The 17,972-nt window shown below is 28.7% G+C and overlaps 1 protein-coding gene across 2 annotated transcripts in view; it reads right to left on the minus strand.

The window, feature by feature from the left end:
* Nucleotides 1–17,972, minus strand: part of LOC107437618 (uncharacterized) — a 164,395-nt gene that overhangs the window by 82,763 nt on the left and 63,660 nt on the right. The window contains exon 1 of one of the 2 annotated variants that reach the window (XM_043044136.2): nucleotides 7,849–8,177. The exons of the other annotated variant lie outside the window; for it this stretch is intronic. Within the exon in view, the coding sequence (XP_042900070.1) occupies nucleotides 7,849–7,905 (57 nt within the window). The 5' untranslated portion in view covers nucleotides 7,906–8,177. Of the gene's footprint in view, nucleotides 1–7,848; nucleotides 8,178–17,972 lie in introns of those variants that run through there. 2 annotated transcript variants of the gene reach the window in all.

A 17,972-nucleotide genomic window follows, 5' to 3' on the forward strand; every position in this document is an offset into this window, starting at 1 on the left:
AAACCAGACAAAATAATCTGAACAGCAGGACAAATCTCTTTTTCAATATTTTCAATTCTTTTTAAGATTTTATCGACACTTATTTTTAATGGTTGTTAAAAACAAAATTGTTTTCTTAGCATTTAAGCCATAGACAAGGGTAAGCCGATTTTAACAGAAATATTTTTCTGTTTTTTATGTAATATAAACATATGAACTTTTTTCTCTTTAAGCTTTATTTTCAACGTCAAAATTAACAAAAGTTGATTTAAAAAATCCTCCGTTTCGATTGTTTCATCGACATGTGCTTTTTTTTCCTTCTTTTTTTTCTCAAAACAATTAATTTTGGTATATTTTCCTTAAATTCGAATACAATAATTAAAAATATTTCAGTTCGAATTGCTAGAAATTTTGCCTGAATGTTTTCTATACATATGCGTCTAAGGAACTAGTCAATTAAACTATTGTTTTAAATTTTGCAGCTAAAATAGAAATAAATGATAATTAATTATTTTTCGCCAAAAAAGTTTCGTTATTTGCAGAAAAATATATTAATATGAATTAATATTATGTCGAATGCGTAGACTATTCTCTAAATTGAGTTTTATGAGTAATATAAAGCAAGAGTTATGGAAATATAATAAATTTCAACAAAGCTATGTAATTTTGGAAAAAGGTAGACTTTTGGTCTTTTATTTAACATCTTTCCAGTCATATTTCCTTAAAAAAATTTATTATTATTTTTCTTTGTTTTTATACTATGTTTTAGAGTATAATACACACCTATATCCAAATTAAAAATGTAAAAATTTTGCCTCTAAAGGTATTCTAAAGCAGTTCCTTTTCAGCACAGTAAATAACATTTTTGTTAATGGAGAAAGTTTAAATTTCCGGGAATAAAATATTCTATTAAAACTATTTCAAGTTATTTTTATCTCTTTTATTATTATAATTCCCTTAAGTAGTAAATTTTTCGCCATCTTAGTGTAACTAATTTGCGTGAAATCTGTGAATATCCATTCTTTTGCGAAATACATATAATTATTATTTTAATACATTTAATGGATGATCATTTACCCTTACACAAACAACCGAAGATATTTAAAGTGAAAAAAAAAGTGCGAAGCGTTATTTCATTTTTCCCAATAATAATACCTTAATTATATACCTCGAGATTTCTTTTTTCAATCTGCATTTATATAATATCAAAATTACCGAAAATCAAAACTATATCCTGTTTGTTGTTTTGAAGCATTTTTTTCATTCCGTTTCACACGAAGATTCAGTAAAAGTGATAACTCTTCTTTTTAATCCGATTAATTTCACTTTTCCAGCTGATTATGAATCTATCGGCTGAGAAAAAAGTTGACTCAATTGTTGATTTCTGTTTTTATTTTAATGATCTACAGAATTAAAACTATAAGACAGAAATATTAATAATTTTCTTTATTGCTGAATGAATAGACAGTAGGTTGGTCGAAAAAAAAAAGTCTAGGTATTTAAAATATTTTAGCGTCAGTGCTAAATTCTTGGCAATCCCACCGTTAAAAAGTATGCAGAATTTTAAAATTCTGCCACATCAATGAGTTCTGAGTTATAAAAACTAGCCTAGAAGTGCTTGAAACTCAAAATATTATTTTAAAAAAATTCAGAATTTTTTGCTGGCTTACGGTAGCATTTAAAAAAATAAAACAAAAATAAATGTACAAAATTTAATAAGCTCTTAACTAGAATAAATATAAGCTAAGGTCTTAACAAGAATAAATGTACAAGATTTTAGATGCGAAAGTATATTCTAATCCTTCAAAAGCACTAAATATAAAACGCACATTTTTAAATAAATACAGGGTATTCCAAAATCCAATAAACGAATTCAGAAGAGTTTATCATGAACATAGGACGCAAATTACGTCGATTGGGGGAAATTCGAGTAAAAAAACATAAACGGAACTGGATCCGTCGCATATACACCTCCGTGTTCGCCAGATCTAAATTCATGTCACTTTCTCCTATGGAGACATTTTAAATCACTACTTTATGCGACGGCTATAGCCTTGTTGTTTCTTTGGTAGATATTAAAAGTGCACTTAGTATCTACGAACACGTTCAGGAGATCGTTTTCACGCCAAAGTAGACTGTCCAATGACGTCATCGGGTGCCACTTCGAACAACTCTTGTTTATAATAAATCATGTAATTATTTTTGTTGTTAGCAATCTGTAGTATTTTTTCGTAGCTGTTTTTCAGTTTGGGGTCGAAAACTGCATGAGCATTTTACGATTTTCACCCTCTCAGTGTGTGACTGTATTTTCATGCTAATTTTTCATTCTCTTGATATTTTTTATGATCATTGAGAAATTGTCAACCGATATAGTAATACACTTACTTAATTTTAATGCTATCCAAAATACTGTTTTTAATAAAAATCCAAAATTCTGTCCCGTTGAGACCGTAAACAAATCAACAAAATTAGTGATTGTTCTTTTTTTAAACTGGACACTTTTATTCAAATTTTCACAATTTTTGTCCCAATGAGACAGTAGAAGATATCCATTCAGTGTTAAAAACTTCTTGATAAAGTTACCGTGCGTAATGAATATTAATGGCCTTTTTTTTAATAGATGTAAAATAAATAAATAAGAAAACTTAATTCTGGTTTTAAAAAAAAACAACAGAAAAATAAATATTTAAACCATTTATTTGGTAATTTTTATGTTCATATGGTAAATATGGTTTGTGAAATTATAGTTCTTATAACCACGCATTTAGTAAAAAATACAAAACTGATTCATAAATTTAACCGAATAAAGGGTTTTTGCGCATTGATCTAAGGTATCATGATAAAATTATTAAATTTTACGACATTTACCAAATTTTATCACTTATTATAAAATCATATTTTTTCGTTAATCTTACCAAAACGTTGAGGCGAAAATTATCTATCGTTTTGGCGTTCTCATGAAGACAAAAACACGGTAAATTTAAAAAATTCCGATAGTTTTGATCATATTCTTTTTCTTAGTGTAGTAGATATAATGATGGTATTTGATTCAAGATCCTTTGACTCAGGACAGTCCTATTATACAATCTTAGATCAATTACAAAACATACATAAATTTTTAATCACTGTAATTCTGTAACTAGGCTTCCCCGATAGACTTCGCAAAAATCAAGACAATTTTCAAACAAATCTCACATTTAAATGTCTCGTTCACATTCATTATAAACGTTGTCCAATCAATGAAGTGTAAAAATATATATGCGAAAACAATTGATGCTATAGTGATACGGGTGAGTAAAATTCAAATTAAAATAAATAGAACATAAAAATACACTGGTACTAAGCAAAAATCACACCGAGAAAAAAAAAGTAGATATAGTTAAAACTAATAGAATGAGATAAAATTTCTCATGTTTCTGGTTCTATGGGAACTCCAGAAAGTACGGTAAAGCACGAATCCCTTAGGTAATGATTTTAGTAAAATTAAGAATAAAATATGGTTTTATAATATGTGAAAAAATTTGATAAATGTGTTAAGATTTGATAATTTTATCATGATACCTTAGCGAATGGTATAAAAAAACATTTATTCGGTTAAATTTACTTCTCAGCTTTGTATTTTTACTAAATGTGTAGAAATAAGTACTATAGTTTTGAAAACCAGAATTTCCAATTAACCTGTCACCAATTACTAAATGAATGGTTAATTTCCAAATTACTAAATGAATGGTTTAAATACCATACATTTTAGTTCCATAACCAGAATTATATATATATTTTTTTATTAATCAGAAAAGTCATTGCCATACTAGTACGTTATTTTTAAGAGAATTTTTTTCTCTCTCTGCATCGGCATTATTTATACACAGAAAGAAATGAAATTCTTTGTGCTTTATATATATTCTACTTTTGTATACTTTATGACCTTACTTTCTTGGATAAACAAATCTGATTTCCATTTGTAAAATAATTATTTTTAGTAAAATTACTTTTAAAATAAAATTTTAGAAATGTTTTGGTGCATAAATTAAGAAAAATCCTTAAGCTTTAAGTTAATTGCTATTATCTTAGCATAAAAGAAAACAGCTCAGGAAATCATACTATTTTAAATGCATTTGAGCTCTATTTTAGGCTTAAAATAATGTAAAAATGTATCTTTTAAAATGAAGTATTCACAGCTTTATCTGGTAACTTCCACAGTAAAATAAATCATAAGCAATTTTTGAAGTAAAAGTTATGTTCTTTTCTTCTTAATGTTAAGAATTGAAAAAAATTATGTAACATTAAAATGTGCATGTTTTTTTTCATCCTTTGTTTAAAATCATGATATTTCTTATAATCATACTATAAAATCATAAATCTTAGCGCATTTTAAAGTCAAAAAGATGCAAACCGAGAAAAAACAATGATATAAATATTAGTAATTTAATACGTTTCGTATATTAAACATTTAAATTTTTTATTACATTCGCTTATAAATATATAAATAAATCTAAAAATTTCAAATATATAAATTAGTTAAGAACGTTCATGACTAACTAAATAATTCCAAAAACATTTTTATCACTTCAAAATTTTTATTTCGTTCAAAAACAATTTTGTTTTAAATCATTAGCTTAATTATTGCTGAAGCTAAATAAATTGTAATTGTTACTAGTTTAACGAAAACAGACTGAAATTAAAAATTCTTTTACAATAATTTGTTCAAAACACTTAGTAATTTCGTTCTAAATAATTTGAATCCTTATTAACAAAATAAGTTGCAAATTAAATTATAATGAAACAAATTATCATCAAAATAAATTGCAAAGAAAATTCTCTTGTCAAAGCAATTTCAAATTTAGCCATTTTATTCAAAATAATTCATCATTGTAATTAATTAAACAAAATAAGCTAATTAAGATTTTTTTAACAAATCAATTTGTGAATTAGTCATTAATTGATGAAAAATTATTTGTAATTGCTAATAATTTAATCAAAATAAATTGAATTTAAATATCTCTGGATAAAATTAATTTGTTATTTAGAAACTATTTTATTCAAAATTATTTTCAGTTTAGAGCTTATACTTCGCGGTTTACTCAACTTAATTTGAAGAAATTGAAAAACAAAAAATGTTTTCTTTGCAGTTGAAGATACACTAGATTATTCTTTCACGGGAACTTGAAAAGAATATTCCATCAACTAAAAAAAGTATTGATTAAATGAAGAGGAGAAAAAGGTAAAAAATACTCCAAATGCCGGGTTAGAGTCGTGGAAGTTTTAGGTCAATTCAACAAACGGAATTTTCCCACACTATTCAGAAAAAAAGAAAAGAAAAATAAGCACACGGTAATGTTTTGTTTCGGATTCAATTGGATATTTTATTCAACTCAGAAAGGTCATTTATATTTATAGTACTATGAAACTAAAATGAAACAGAGTTTATCAGTATCCTAAATTTTCTTTTGGAATTATTTTCATAAGAAATTCTATTTTTATTTTATAGGATGTACTTAATCTCAAAAGTAAAACAAATTATAAACTATCTGTAAATTAGCTTATTCTTTCTTTAATCTTTTAGAATTTAAGATTATGCTCAATTATTTCTGTACTAAATAATTACACTTGTTTTTTTTTACATCGTAAAATATATTTTGTAATTATTTAACGCTTGCTGTTATTTAAAAAAAAAATAACGTAGAATTAAAATCTCAAAAAAAGATTTAAAATCATATAACTATAGAAAAATTAACTCATTTATATTTTATTAAAGAAAGTGGTCAAAATTTTTTTAAGAACGTTTAAGAAAATTTAAAATATTTAGTTTAAGAAATGTGGAGAACTTAGAATAATTAAATAGTTTACACAAGAAAATATAGGAGATGTAGTAAATCTCGTTTGAGATTATAATATGTTTAGAGGTTTTTACTTTAGAAATTAACGTTCATAGATTTCTGCTCTAAAAATTAACATTTATTATTTTATTTAATTAATAGATCTGTTTAAATTAGGTTGAAATTATTTTATCTGCAAATTGGGATCATTTTGAAAAGTTTAAGTTGAAAAAGAATTAAATTTGCTAGTTTTTGTTTAGACTTTAATATTTGAAAATGTTTTGAAGATCGTTATGACACATCCGTTCCAGTTTTTATTTTATTTTAGAGGTATTGAAAGAAAACAACGCCTGGCGTTCCTTATTTTTCCAGATGTAATTGTTCTAACGTAGAAACAAGTTACATTGCTGAAAGTATTTAAAATTGAATCGCATTTTAATTATCTAATATAAGAGTAAAATATAGATTTTAGTTTTAAAGAAAAATATTTTGTTTTAATTACAAAAGCTACTCATCAATAATTTCCAATAATTTTACATCTAGAACTTCCAATTTACATCTAGAATTTATGTCTAGAATTTCCAATAATTTTTCACACTTTGATTCAAGTAATATAAATATTTTAAGAAAAAAATCTAGATTTTAAAGGTATGCATGTAAGAGAATGAGGAGAGCTCTAAGAGTGTTATTAAAGGAAACTATTTTTAGCATTTTTAGTTTAGAAACATTGCGCAAGTGCAAAACATTGCTTGATCTTAAATAATTATTTTGAAATAGAAACATACCATTAACATTCGATAGCATTTAATTTAAATTGTATCAAAGAATAAGTTTTACTTTATTTTCCTGCTAACATAGCTCAATTAGGCAAGCTTTTTTTTCTGCAAAGTGAAATGGAATAATATACAACATGGAACTATTTTTTAAACAGTGACTTTTTTTTTAAAGAAAAAAATTATTATATAATAAATTTTTACAATACTACTGGTTTAATATTTCAATAGTGTTTTTATTCATAATAATAAAAAAGAAGTTAAAAAACGCTATTTTTTACTCATAATATAAAACAAATTTTCTTCAAATATTCTCTCTTTGAAAACTCTTTTGTGCATAGATTTATAATCAAATATGTAAACAATATCGATGAATAAAATTAGATAAAGATTGATTTTGTTTCAATAATAAAAGTTCTTTATCTTAGCGATTATTATTTGCATATCGTAATAGCAAATTTTTTCTTCGATCCAATTATATTTGTCACGTTTTAAATTCAATACCTATTAAACAGTTTTTTGGAAAGTAAAATAAATTATTAATTTTGAAATAATAGGTTTGCTCTGAACACAAATAAATTTTATGAAATGTAATTAAAAACTTACATTCTAAAAAATCGAAAGTAACTAAATTAAGAGCAGCTAAATTGAATATAACGTTTCGTTAAAATATTTACAATTTTTTTTTTGTGTGTCAACTCAAATATTTTAAACTATTTTGGTAAAAAAATAACAATAAAAAGTAATATTCACTTAAATCTAGTTTAAACAAAAATAAAGAGACTTATGATATTTTTGTTTAAAATCTTTCAGATGTGTAAACAAATATAAGCAAGGAAAGTGAACACATAATTTTTAAATAATTTACAGTAATAGTTAAAGTAAATAAATTTCAAAGAAGTTTTTACTTAAACACAGCGTAGTATAAAACAGAGAAATTTTGAGTAAAAAATGTTGATTACATGCCATTTATTTTAGCAGCTTTGTTTGCTTTTTTTTTATTATGTTTTTCTTTTTTTCAAATAATATATTCTAGTATTTTGCAAACTTGGAGTTTATTACAAAAAGTTTTAAAAAAATTAAACTTTATAAAAATAAAATACGAATTTGCTTCATGATAATAACTTTTAAAACTTAGAACATGATATTCAAATAGCATTATAAGCAAAAAATTGGCAATTGTAAACATGTGCGGCGTGAATCTATAAACATCTCTTTAGCCCAGGTGCGGGTATAGTTAGTAATACCAAAACAAAACAGAGGAAGAAACATCGGCTTACCGAAACCAGTCTGAAGAGAAGAAATAGGCCAACACACCAATATCTTGTTAAGTCCATGGTTATTTCGCACACAAAATCACTATAAAAACACTAAAAATTCTTCAAAAAAAGCAGACGATCGCACTGAACTTAGGTAGCTCCCATAGCGAAAAATAAACTTTGCAGACGATTACTATCAATCCTTAAAATGTCGTTTGCTATTCCTAAGAAACGTCATAACTCGGTAGAAACTGATCGCAACTGTACCTGTGTACTTCTTTTACTGAAAGCGAGTTCGGCAATGAATTACTTCCTTTCTCCTTACCTGGTAACGAGGCGGCGCTAGTGTGGAATTACAACTTTTCCTATTGTTGCAATGAGCGTGACGTAACAACTTAAGGTCGTGGACAGAGGTTCCATTGGTTAGAACTCGCCGACACTTTTTTCTTATTATTGTTGATTCCCATTATTTCACTTCTTAAAAACAAACAGGTGTCCTTTTAGAGGAGAAGTGTTAAGAGAAAGCAAAGAAGAAAGAGTAATTTCAAGGGTTGGAAGGCATGGCCAATTCATACTCAAAGCACATCTGTAATTGGTATATAGAACAGTGAATTGAAATGAAAGAAAACGTGGTACTTGTTCCAAAGATAATACACAATTGAAAGAAACCGAATCGATAAATTACTAAAGGAATGTCAGACACCAAATGATGTATGTAGTCAATTTAAAATAATATAGTATTGTAGTTAAGAATTTATGTGAGGAATTTAACAATTGTTTCGTAATTCTGTAATTGAAGTTCGTATATCTTCTTTACTTAACTCACGCACGCATCAATAAAATGAATTTTTGCCTAGACTCTTTCATTAAATAAAAGTTTTAAAGATATCTTGATTTCCGTAAGCAGAGAATAGTTCAATTCTAATATTGGGCTGGCCGAAAATATAAGATCTTCTACAGCAGCATGAACCCATGGCTTTATCAGCCATGGGTTCATACCCCGAAAGAAAAAAAAATACTCAAAGATTATAATAAACGTTTAGTTAAAGAAGGTTCGATTTCCCAGAAATACAATCGTAAAATATATTTCAGTTCAACTTTTCTCTATAATTTATTGTCTCTATGCATGGGGGAAGGGATTACGGACTGAAGTCCAATAAGGGGACCAATACGTCCCAATCACATGTCCCCGATATTGTTGAAACTTATAAAGGACTCTAAATATTGGACTAGGTTCAAACCCATGACCTTTCGGGTCGCAATTCAAAGCCCTAGTCTTTATGTCACTAAAGCTAAATTTCTTCATCATGCATTAACAACAACTGCAGTAATTTAAAACAGTTTTTGATTTTAGAAGAATATGATCATGCATACAAGTAGTTTAACGCAGGGTACAAAATTTCCACTCGACAACTCGCCACTAGCACCCGTTTATTTGGGGTTGACGAGTAGTCTTTTAAAATGTTGTGTTTCATATCAAACTACCATATTTTTTCCAGCATTAAGAGCTTGCTGTAGATTGGGTTCTTTTAGTTTGATGTTTGCCATGAGGCAACGTCAAAGCAATATGTAGAATCCTTTTTTTCCGTTATAAGTATGGGAACATTTCTCACATTTTTCTAATTTTATGACTTTTAATGTTAAGTAGATAATATCTGAACCATTGCAACCTTGTGTTATTATTATTATTTTGTAATAAATATGTTTCAGTTCCTATATTCCTTTTTGGTCGTCAAAAAGTTCTTTACACTACATCAGTTAGCATTTTCAAAATGGAACATATTTCTTATCAAAATAGTGGCAAGCAAAATTTTTAATCTGAGATGGTACCTGTAGAACTGAAATCTCATGTCCTGGTTTAAAGAGTAATTTGAGCAGTCATCGGTTCCATCCCGAAATCGATCATCCCCAATCGATAATCTAGCTTAAAATATTGTACATAAATAATTTAGTTTTCGACAGAAATGCCTGATTCAGATAGGAAATTATGAAACGGATCATCGCTGTGGTTGAATCTTGTCTGGCTTAAAATCATTTATATGTGCTATCAATTACTATCAACATATTCTGACAAAGATTAGAGATCGCTAAATCATGATCGACGTGGTGGTTGAATCTAGTCTTACTTGATATCTTTTATATTAGCAATCTCGACTAAGTTATATGACAAAAATTAAGGGGCTATGTTTAAAGTTGGAGTTCCTCAACCAGGCTCACATGGTTTCGTACTTTATGACTCCATTACAATACAGCATCTGAACCTGAATAAAAAAACTTGGTGATTTTTGTGTCAAACGTTGCTCTTCAAGGTTAGCTTAGCTTACAAACTGTCTTTGTAAGTTGAGCTGATCCTGATACAAGTTACATAGAGGGGAAAACTTAACTGCTCTAATTAACTTTTAGTTGATTAATGCTATGGCATTCCGCTAAATTCTGCTGCATCCAATTTCGGGGCACTTTCTATCAACTCAAGTACAAATTTTCGGACACGTTTTTTTCTTCTTTTTTTTTCTTCAATTTTTGGTTTGTAAATTGCAAAAGAAAACTAAGCTGATTACCTTTTGATGATCGGGTCGAAGGCTTAACCTTAAATATGCTAATTAATTAGTGCAGACGATATTTTAAAATACTGAATCAGATCTAAAAAAACTAACTTCCTTTAAGTATATATGCCTTTCCTATGTCAATATAAAGAACCCAACGGAAACAAAACTTAATCATAAAAAATAAGGGGAAAAAAGATCTATTGGCTTCAAAAATGGCATTGACATTATTAACACCAATAAATCATACATTTCATTGAACAATAAAAATGTATCAGAGTTTATGAACTGAAAAGTTGTAAAGTTTCAAAAAATTTAAAAAAGAATTTATAAAATGTAGGAAATAAATAATATTGAAGCATGCATTCTGCTAAAGGTCTTCTTTCATGAAAATATCAAATAACATTTTATTCAAAAAAAGCGCCTATTTCCCCAAAAACTGTTTCTTTCTTCTTTTCTTCGTTTTTCTTTATTAATTTTTTGTTCTTCTTATTTTTCTTTTTAAGTTCAATATTGTATTTTTTATTGGGTGATTGAACTTTACATTTAAAATTTTTTTAAAGAAATACAAAACAATTTCACAAAAGGAATCTAAACAATTTTTCGAAATTTCTTATAGGATCATAATTTTTTTTAAATGGAATTAGGAAATTATAAATTTTAAAAAATTTATGTATTTTATAGTTTCTAAATTTCTTGTGTCTGATTATCTCATTAAGATAATTAAAAGTATTCCATACAAAAAATTCACTTGTTTATTTGAGAAAATGCAGAAATGACCAAAGTTATGGCAATAAGATGTTTCGCTTTATTGTGTTGTTATCTAGTAAAAATTCTGAAATCAATGTCAGCAATAATGATTATCTTTATTCCGTTATACAGAAAAAAAAATCTGAAATCAGTGTATGTAATAAGATGTTTTTTTTTACTGTGTTGTTTTCTAGTAGAAATTCTGAAATCAATCTAGGCAGTAAGATGTTTTTCCTTATTGTCTTGTTATTCAATGGAAATTCCGAAATCAATGCAGGCAATAAAATGATTATCTTTATTGTGTTATCTAGAGAAAAAAATTCTAAAATCAAAGTAAGTAATAAGATGTTTACTTAATTGTGTGGTTATCTAGCAGAAATTCCGAAATCAATGTAGGCAATAAGATGTTTTTCTATGTGTTGCTATCCTATGGAAATTTTGAAATCATTCAAGGAAATAAGATGTTTCTGCTTATTGTGTTATCTAGTAGAAATTCCGAAATCAATGTGGGCAATAAGATGATTCTCTTTTTTGTGTTATCTGAAAGACAAAAAACTGAAATCAATGTAGGTAATAAAAAATTTTCTTCATTGTATTGTTATCCTATGGAAATTCTGAAATCACTGTAGGCAATAAGATGTTATCTGCTTATTATGCTGCTATCTAGTGGAAATTAGAGATCTGTTTATCTGAAAGCAATGCTAAGAAACAGTTGGTGCAAAAATGTCTCTTTGGAAAAAGTGTTACTCATTACAATATTGCACCAAACCCTTCAAATATGTTTAGAAAAATTACAGAAATTTTTTTAAAAAATTTGTGAACAATAGACGTTTAGCTCTAACCCCCATCCTAAAAATAATAAGTCACTAAATAAAAACAATATAAAATTAGACTATATTTATTTTTGTAATTTTTGAAACGAACTTATTGTACTATGCAAAACACGGGTGGGTGCTGGCAACGCGAGAAGAATAATACGTGATTACACTCAAACATGCGATTTCAATCACATGGTTGGACCTAATCACGTGGTTGTGCTTGGCGAGTTAGCGCCACAGGAACTAGGTTTGGTTTCTTATCAAGCTGAATCAATTTTCACATCATTTTTAATATGATGTCCGCCGGTGACATCACTCATATGTGTCGAACTTGATTGGCTTAAACGATGATGTCGCTTACAGGTATCCGATTACAGTTCTTTATTCCATCTCCCCAAATACTTTTACGATGAAATATAATTTAAATGTGAGTACTATGTTATGAAAACGAATGTATTTTACAAATAAATTTTAAAAAATTTTTGAGAAAAAATATTTATGATAACTACCCTAGGGAATTTACATTTAATGCTAAAGCAGGGTTTAAAATAAAACCGTAATTTATTTATCAAAACACCGAGACTATGTTTTCTATATAAAAAATTGACAAGATAAATCACATGTCATCAACTGTCACGCGACTTATAGCGTTTCCCGACAACGGGTGGAGATAGTAATGAATAAAAGATAGGCAAACTGTAACACAAAACCGAATGCAAAAATAAAGTTCATGAGAGTTCATATGAATATAGCCTTAAGAGTAAATTCAAGAATTAGAATTTATTCAAGAATTAACTAATCTTGGTTTCTTAAAATGATTAAGACCATGAGGAATGGGTGCAATAATATGTGAATTCCTATTGGGTGTGTTTCATGTAATGCCACTATTTATAAATTGCTCGTCTTGTAATGATTTACATTAGTATTACGAAGATAAAAAAGTTGCATACTTGAACTTATAATGACCGATTAGACTATATGTAATACAGTGTAGATGCATTTATCAAAAACTTATTTGGTTCGTTTAAATTCTCATTCCTTCCTTCAAGTAATGTTAGTTGAAGTTTCAAATTTATAGATGTTATTATTTTATAAAAACAAAACCTTAATTTTGAAATTAAACAAGTTTTAGTTGGTAAAGTAGTTCGTTTATCTTTTATTCTTTTCAATTCTCTATCTTCTTCTTTCCTCTCTTTTCTTCACCTTCTCTTCTACTCGCCTTCTTCATTTTTTTTTTTTTTTTTTTTTTTTTTTGCCTTTCTCTCTCTCGACTTTTTCCTCCTTCTCTACAATTTTTTTTCACTGTTATTTTCTCTTCTCCTTCTTCTTAAACATCACAGCCTGTTTCAAGCCAAGGTTAATGTCGCTCTTAAGTTCTCTTTATCTGACCGTATCCGATGCTATGGTTCTCTATTTGCCTATTCCTATCTATTTTAGATTCTTTTTCAATATTTTGTTCATAAAAATGGAGCGTTTCTTCATCTTTATTAAAAGACATTAAAAATTGTTTGCTTTTAATATTTGTCAATTTTTAATTGTTCCGATCTCTATAACTAGACAATGAAGCAAGTAAGTAATTTTTCAAGTATTAAAGTTAGACAACAAACACTTTTCATTTTTACAAAACTGTGACTTAGTTGTTTTTATTGACACTTGGGCAATCAAAGCTCACTAGTCATAGGCCTTTTGCGAATTAAGTCAGGAAAGTTCGTCTCTCGTTTGACAAGTGAGAACAGGGTGAAAGTATGTCGTGGTTCAGAACCTTACGGATAGATGACAGCACTACTCATTCGTGAGGCCACTTCCTCAATTTAGACATGGATCTGAAGGAAAGGGAAGTTTTTTCCAGATTCCTGCACCCATGGTATGGTACTGCTTTGTGACCAACAACGGGACTTTCAATTCCACAGATTTTACGAGCACATGCACGTATATCGCATGCACTCGATGGGTCTTAATCGAGTCGAGAATCGATCCCCAACCACTCGGGACAGGAGTCTAACCATTGGGCTACCAGTGGTCTCTTACCATTGGGCTACCACGGCCCGCGTTGTCTTTTCCTCACATTGATGTTTTGCGCCATTTTCAGAATTAGATGGAAAACTCGTAAGAAACAAAACAATTTAACAGTCGTGAACAATCGTTACAAATTCCCAACAGTTATTAAAAATAGCTTATGATTCGCTTAAAAAAGCGTCATTTTATGTGACGACAGAGCTATTAAAGAACAGCTTCAAGAACAAAAAGCATAAATTTCGATTGAAAATTACGCTGAATGTAAATATCGTCTGAAATATAAAAATAATGTAAATTTTTCTTGTTTAAACATATTGATTGAGTCGTTTTTGATTGAGATACCAAAAATTACATTAAAAGAATTTAGTGGAAGAAAAATTGAAAGATGGGAGCTTAAAATATAGGTTTTGTATTTCTTGCTAATCTTATTGTTTGACTGTAAGAATAACTAAAGTACGATCTTAGCCCATTTATTGAATCTATATTTGAAAAAAAAATATTACGTGTTTGAAACTAAGTTAACTAGAACTTCTTCGTTTGCATATTTCTAGAGTTCTTTTAACTCATGATACGACTTTCTACCCATAGTAAGTTATTATATTCCGAATTTCTTGTTAAAAAATTTTCCTCTCATTTTAAAGAGATTCTTTGAAAAATAACAATAATATAATTTTTTCTCAACCTTATCCTCAAATCTAATGAGCATATTTTGAATACATTTCGAATATAGGAACAAAGATAAATTAAATGAATGAAGCAAAAATAATGGCATAAAAATAGACATACTATACTAATTTCAGTTCAATTAACAAGAATCTACTTCTGTTTCAAACCATAGTATTCTATACCATTATGTGTCTCGACACTGAAGAACCCAAGCAACAATCTTACCTTGGCCCCAATTGGGGTCAAAATTGACTCAATATGGATCCTATAAGAACATGCACCGAGGGACCAAGATTGGAATGTCTAGATTTTTTAATATTGGTCCTGGAATGGCTTATATAGGACTATATAAGCCATACTATAGGACTATATAACCCATACTATACCAGTTTCAGTTCAATTAACAAGAACCTACTTCTGTATCAAAGCACAGTATTCTATTCCATTATGAGTCTCGACACTGAAGAACCCAAGCAATAATCTTACCTTGGCCCCAATTGGGGTCAAAATTGACTCAATATGGATCCTATAAGAACATGCACCAAGGGACCAAGATTCGAATGTCTAGATTTTTTAATATTGGTCCTGGAATGGCTTATATAGGGCCTACAGTGACCAATATAGTACCTATAGCATCTAAATAATAGACATACAATATCAAGTGAATCTGACAGTTCTAAATAGAACAAATATCGGTTTCTGTAAAATATCGGGTGAATCGGAAAATTCTATATCGGGTCAATATTGGAAAAATAACGGCCCTTTGAAACGTTATTTAGTCAAGATTCATGAATATTGGCCCAATGTGGAACCAAGTTATTTTGTTGCTAGAGACGAAGCGAAAGCATGTTTTTATTGCCATTATTTGAGTTTTATTGCGTTTTACAGTCTTAGTCATATGTAGCACAAACTATACCATGTCATCTATTCCATTTAATTTTGTGCCTCGACTCTGAAGAAATTTCTTGCTGATAATACCAAAACTGTATTATGTCTTTTGTGTCATTATTTTTGATTTATTAACGTTACTTAGCCTTATTCATATAAAGTACAAAGTATATTTTATCTCATATATTCCATTCTGTGTCTCGACACTGAAGAAGTTTATTGTTGATGAAACCGAAACTATATCATGCCTTTTGTGCCATTATTTGTTCCTTTATTCGCGTTGTTTAGCTTTATTTAAATGTTGTACAAAGTATGCCGTATCATCTAGATTGCATTTAATTCTGTGTCTGCAACACTGGAGCCGATTCTTGTTAATAGAACCAAAACTATATCGTGTCTTTTGTGTCCTTATTTGTATTCTAGTTATGTTGATTAGCTTTATTCATATATATTACAGAGTATGAGTATGTCTAATCTCACATATTCCATTTCATTCTGTGTTCACACTGAAGAAATTTATTGTTGGCAAAACCGAAACTATATCTTGCATTTAGTGTCATTATTTGTACTTTATTCGCGTTGTTTATCTTTATTTATATGCTGCACAAAGTGTACTGTATCGTCATTTGAATTTAGAAAATAGTTCCACGATAAAAAAAACTAATTAAAATTGTTGAAACATTTATGTAGAATAAACAACAAACACATTATTGATCTGTACCAATCTGACAATAATTCTACCTTTGTTCTCTAATTTTATTTCACCATTATTGCACACTAAACCTTGTTTACTTCTCATTTCAAAACCAATGAATCGTTCTTTGTTGTTGCCATGCAGTATAAAGTATTTCACAAGTCTCCATAAATATGGAAACATCCTTCAAAATCGACCACAGTTAAAAGTGAATGTGTCCTTCAGATTTTGATGTGTCTCCCACGCCTTATTGGGGTGTCTTCACTGCGTTTCTCTTCCTTTGCGGTGAAAGTGTTCATAACATACAGAATGTCAAAGCCTTGATGCTTGGCATATAAGGAGTGTTTATAACCTCCTTAAGCAATCTTTAACTTAGAGAGAAAACATAGTATAACGATAATTGCTTACACACACACACACACTTCTTTTATGTCCTTGCTGTTACAGTAAAAAAAATAGGGTTTACCACGCTTCCAATTTATTTTTATTTCCAATTTTGTCGTTTTTACTGTTAGAAAATTTTGATTTTTCGATCGCTTGGAAATTGATGAATGGGAAATAAATTGGCTAATAGGATCTGAACTTCTCGTTTAAGAGACAATAGTTTATAAATGCCTAGTTTAAAAGTTTGGTTTAGGTGCATCAATAGAATATTTAGCGAAGAAAAAAATAATCCAAATAACTTACTTAAAATTATAATAAAATTTTAAATAATTTTTGAAACATTGACATGTCATGTGAAATTTCGAAAATGTTCAATTTTCTGTTGCATAATGAAGAACATGTTATAGTTACAGGAAATTGTGTAGGTATTTACCACCCTTAGTTTATCTTTTTTTAAATTCTTAGCAAAAATTAGGTCAAAAAGAGTCTGAGAGGATTTATTAGCAATCCTTTATGGGTTACAAATTAAATATTAATAAGCGAGGTAAAAGAAGTTTCATATTAATATAAGTTAGGAAAGCAGAAAATGAAATCTAAAGAATCAAAATGAGGAAGGCAGAACAGAGAATTTCAAAACCTATCTGATAGCAGAGAAAGCATTTTAAGTTTCATCAGCCAATCAAACTGGTTTTAAAGTTTTTTATCACATCTTTTTCACTAGCTGTTCATCAGATTTCATTAACGTTTTTTCCACAACTAAATATTAATTATTGGCCGTTTCTTAACATAAGAAGTGTTTAATCCTTGATGCTGAACATATAAGTGCGCATAACTTTCTTAATTTAGTGAAAAACGTAGTATAATGGTACCTGGTAATACACACTTCTTTTTCTCCCTTCAAGTAACTGTAACAGAAAAAGGAAGTTAACCTCATTAGCCATTTATTTCTATTTCAAACTCTTTTTTCTGATAGAAAGTTCCGATTATTCTATGGCATAGAAATTTTAAAAAAATAAAAAATAAAAGAAAACAGAGAAATAAGCAGCTTACTGTTAACAGAGGTGCCTAGTTTTATAAACAGACTAACTCGGGGGTAGGAGTAGCCTGGTTGGTAGGGCACTGGACCCGTGTCCAAGAGATCGTGGGCTCTATCCCCTCCGGCTTAAGACTCCTGTGTAGAGTAAATGGTGGTTAATGCATGTTAAATCTGTCGGAGTCACAAAGTCTTCCAAGTTCCCGTAACAAATCAATACCTCTTGGGGTACTGATCCAGAAGCTCCCTTGTCTTCTGGATTGGTTTCAAAATTACAAGGATACGGAGTTGAACAGTCGTAAAACCCAGGAATTGGCTCGATCAACGACAGTTATATATATATATATATATAT

The sequence above is a fragment of the Parasteatoda tepidariorum genome, chromosome 10 (genome assembly GCF_043381705.1).
Source record: "Parasteatoda tepidariorum isolate YZ-2023 chromosome 10, CAS_Ptep_4.0, whole genome shotgun sequence".
Lineage (NCBI taxonomy): Eukaryota > Metazoa > Arthropoda > Arachnida > Araneae > Theridiidae > Parasteatoda > Parasteatoda tepidariorum.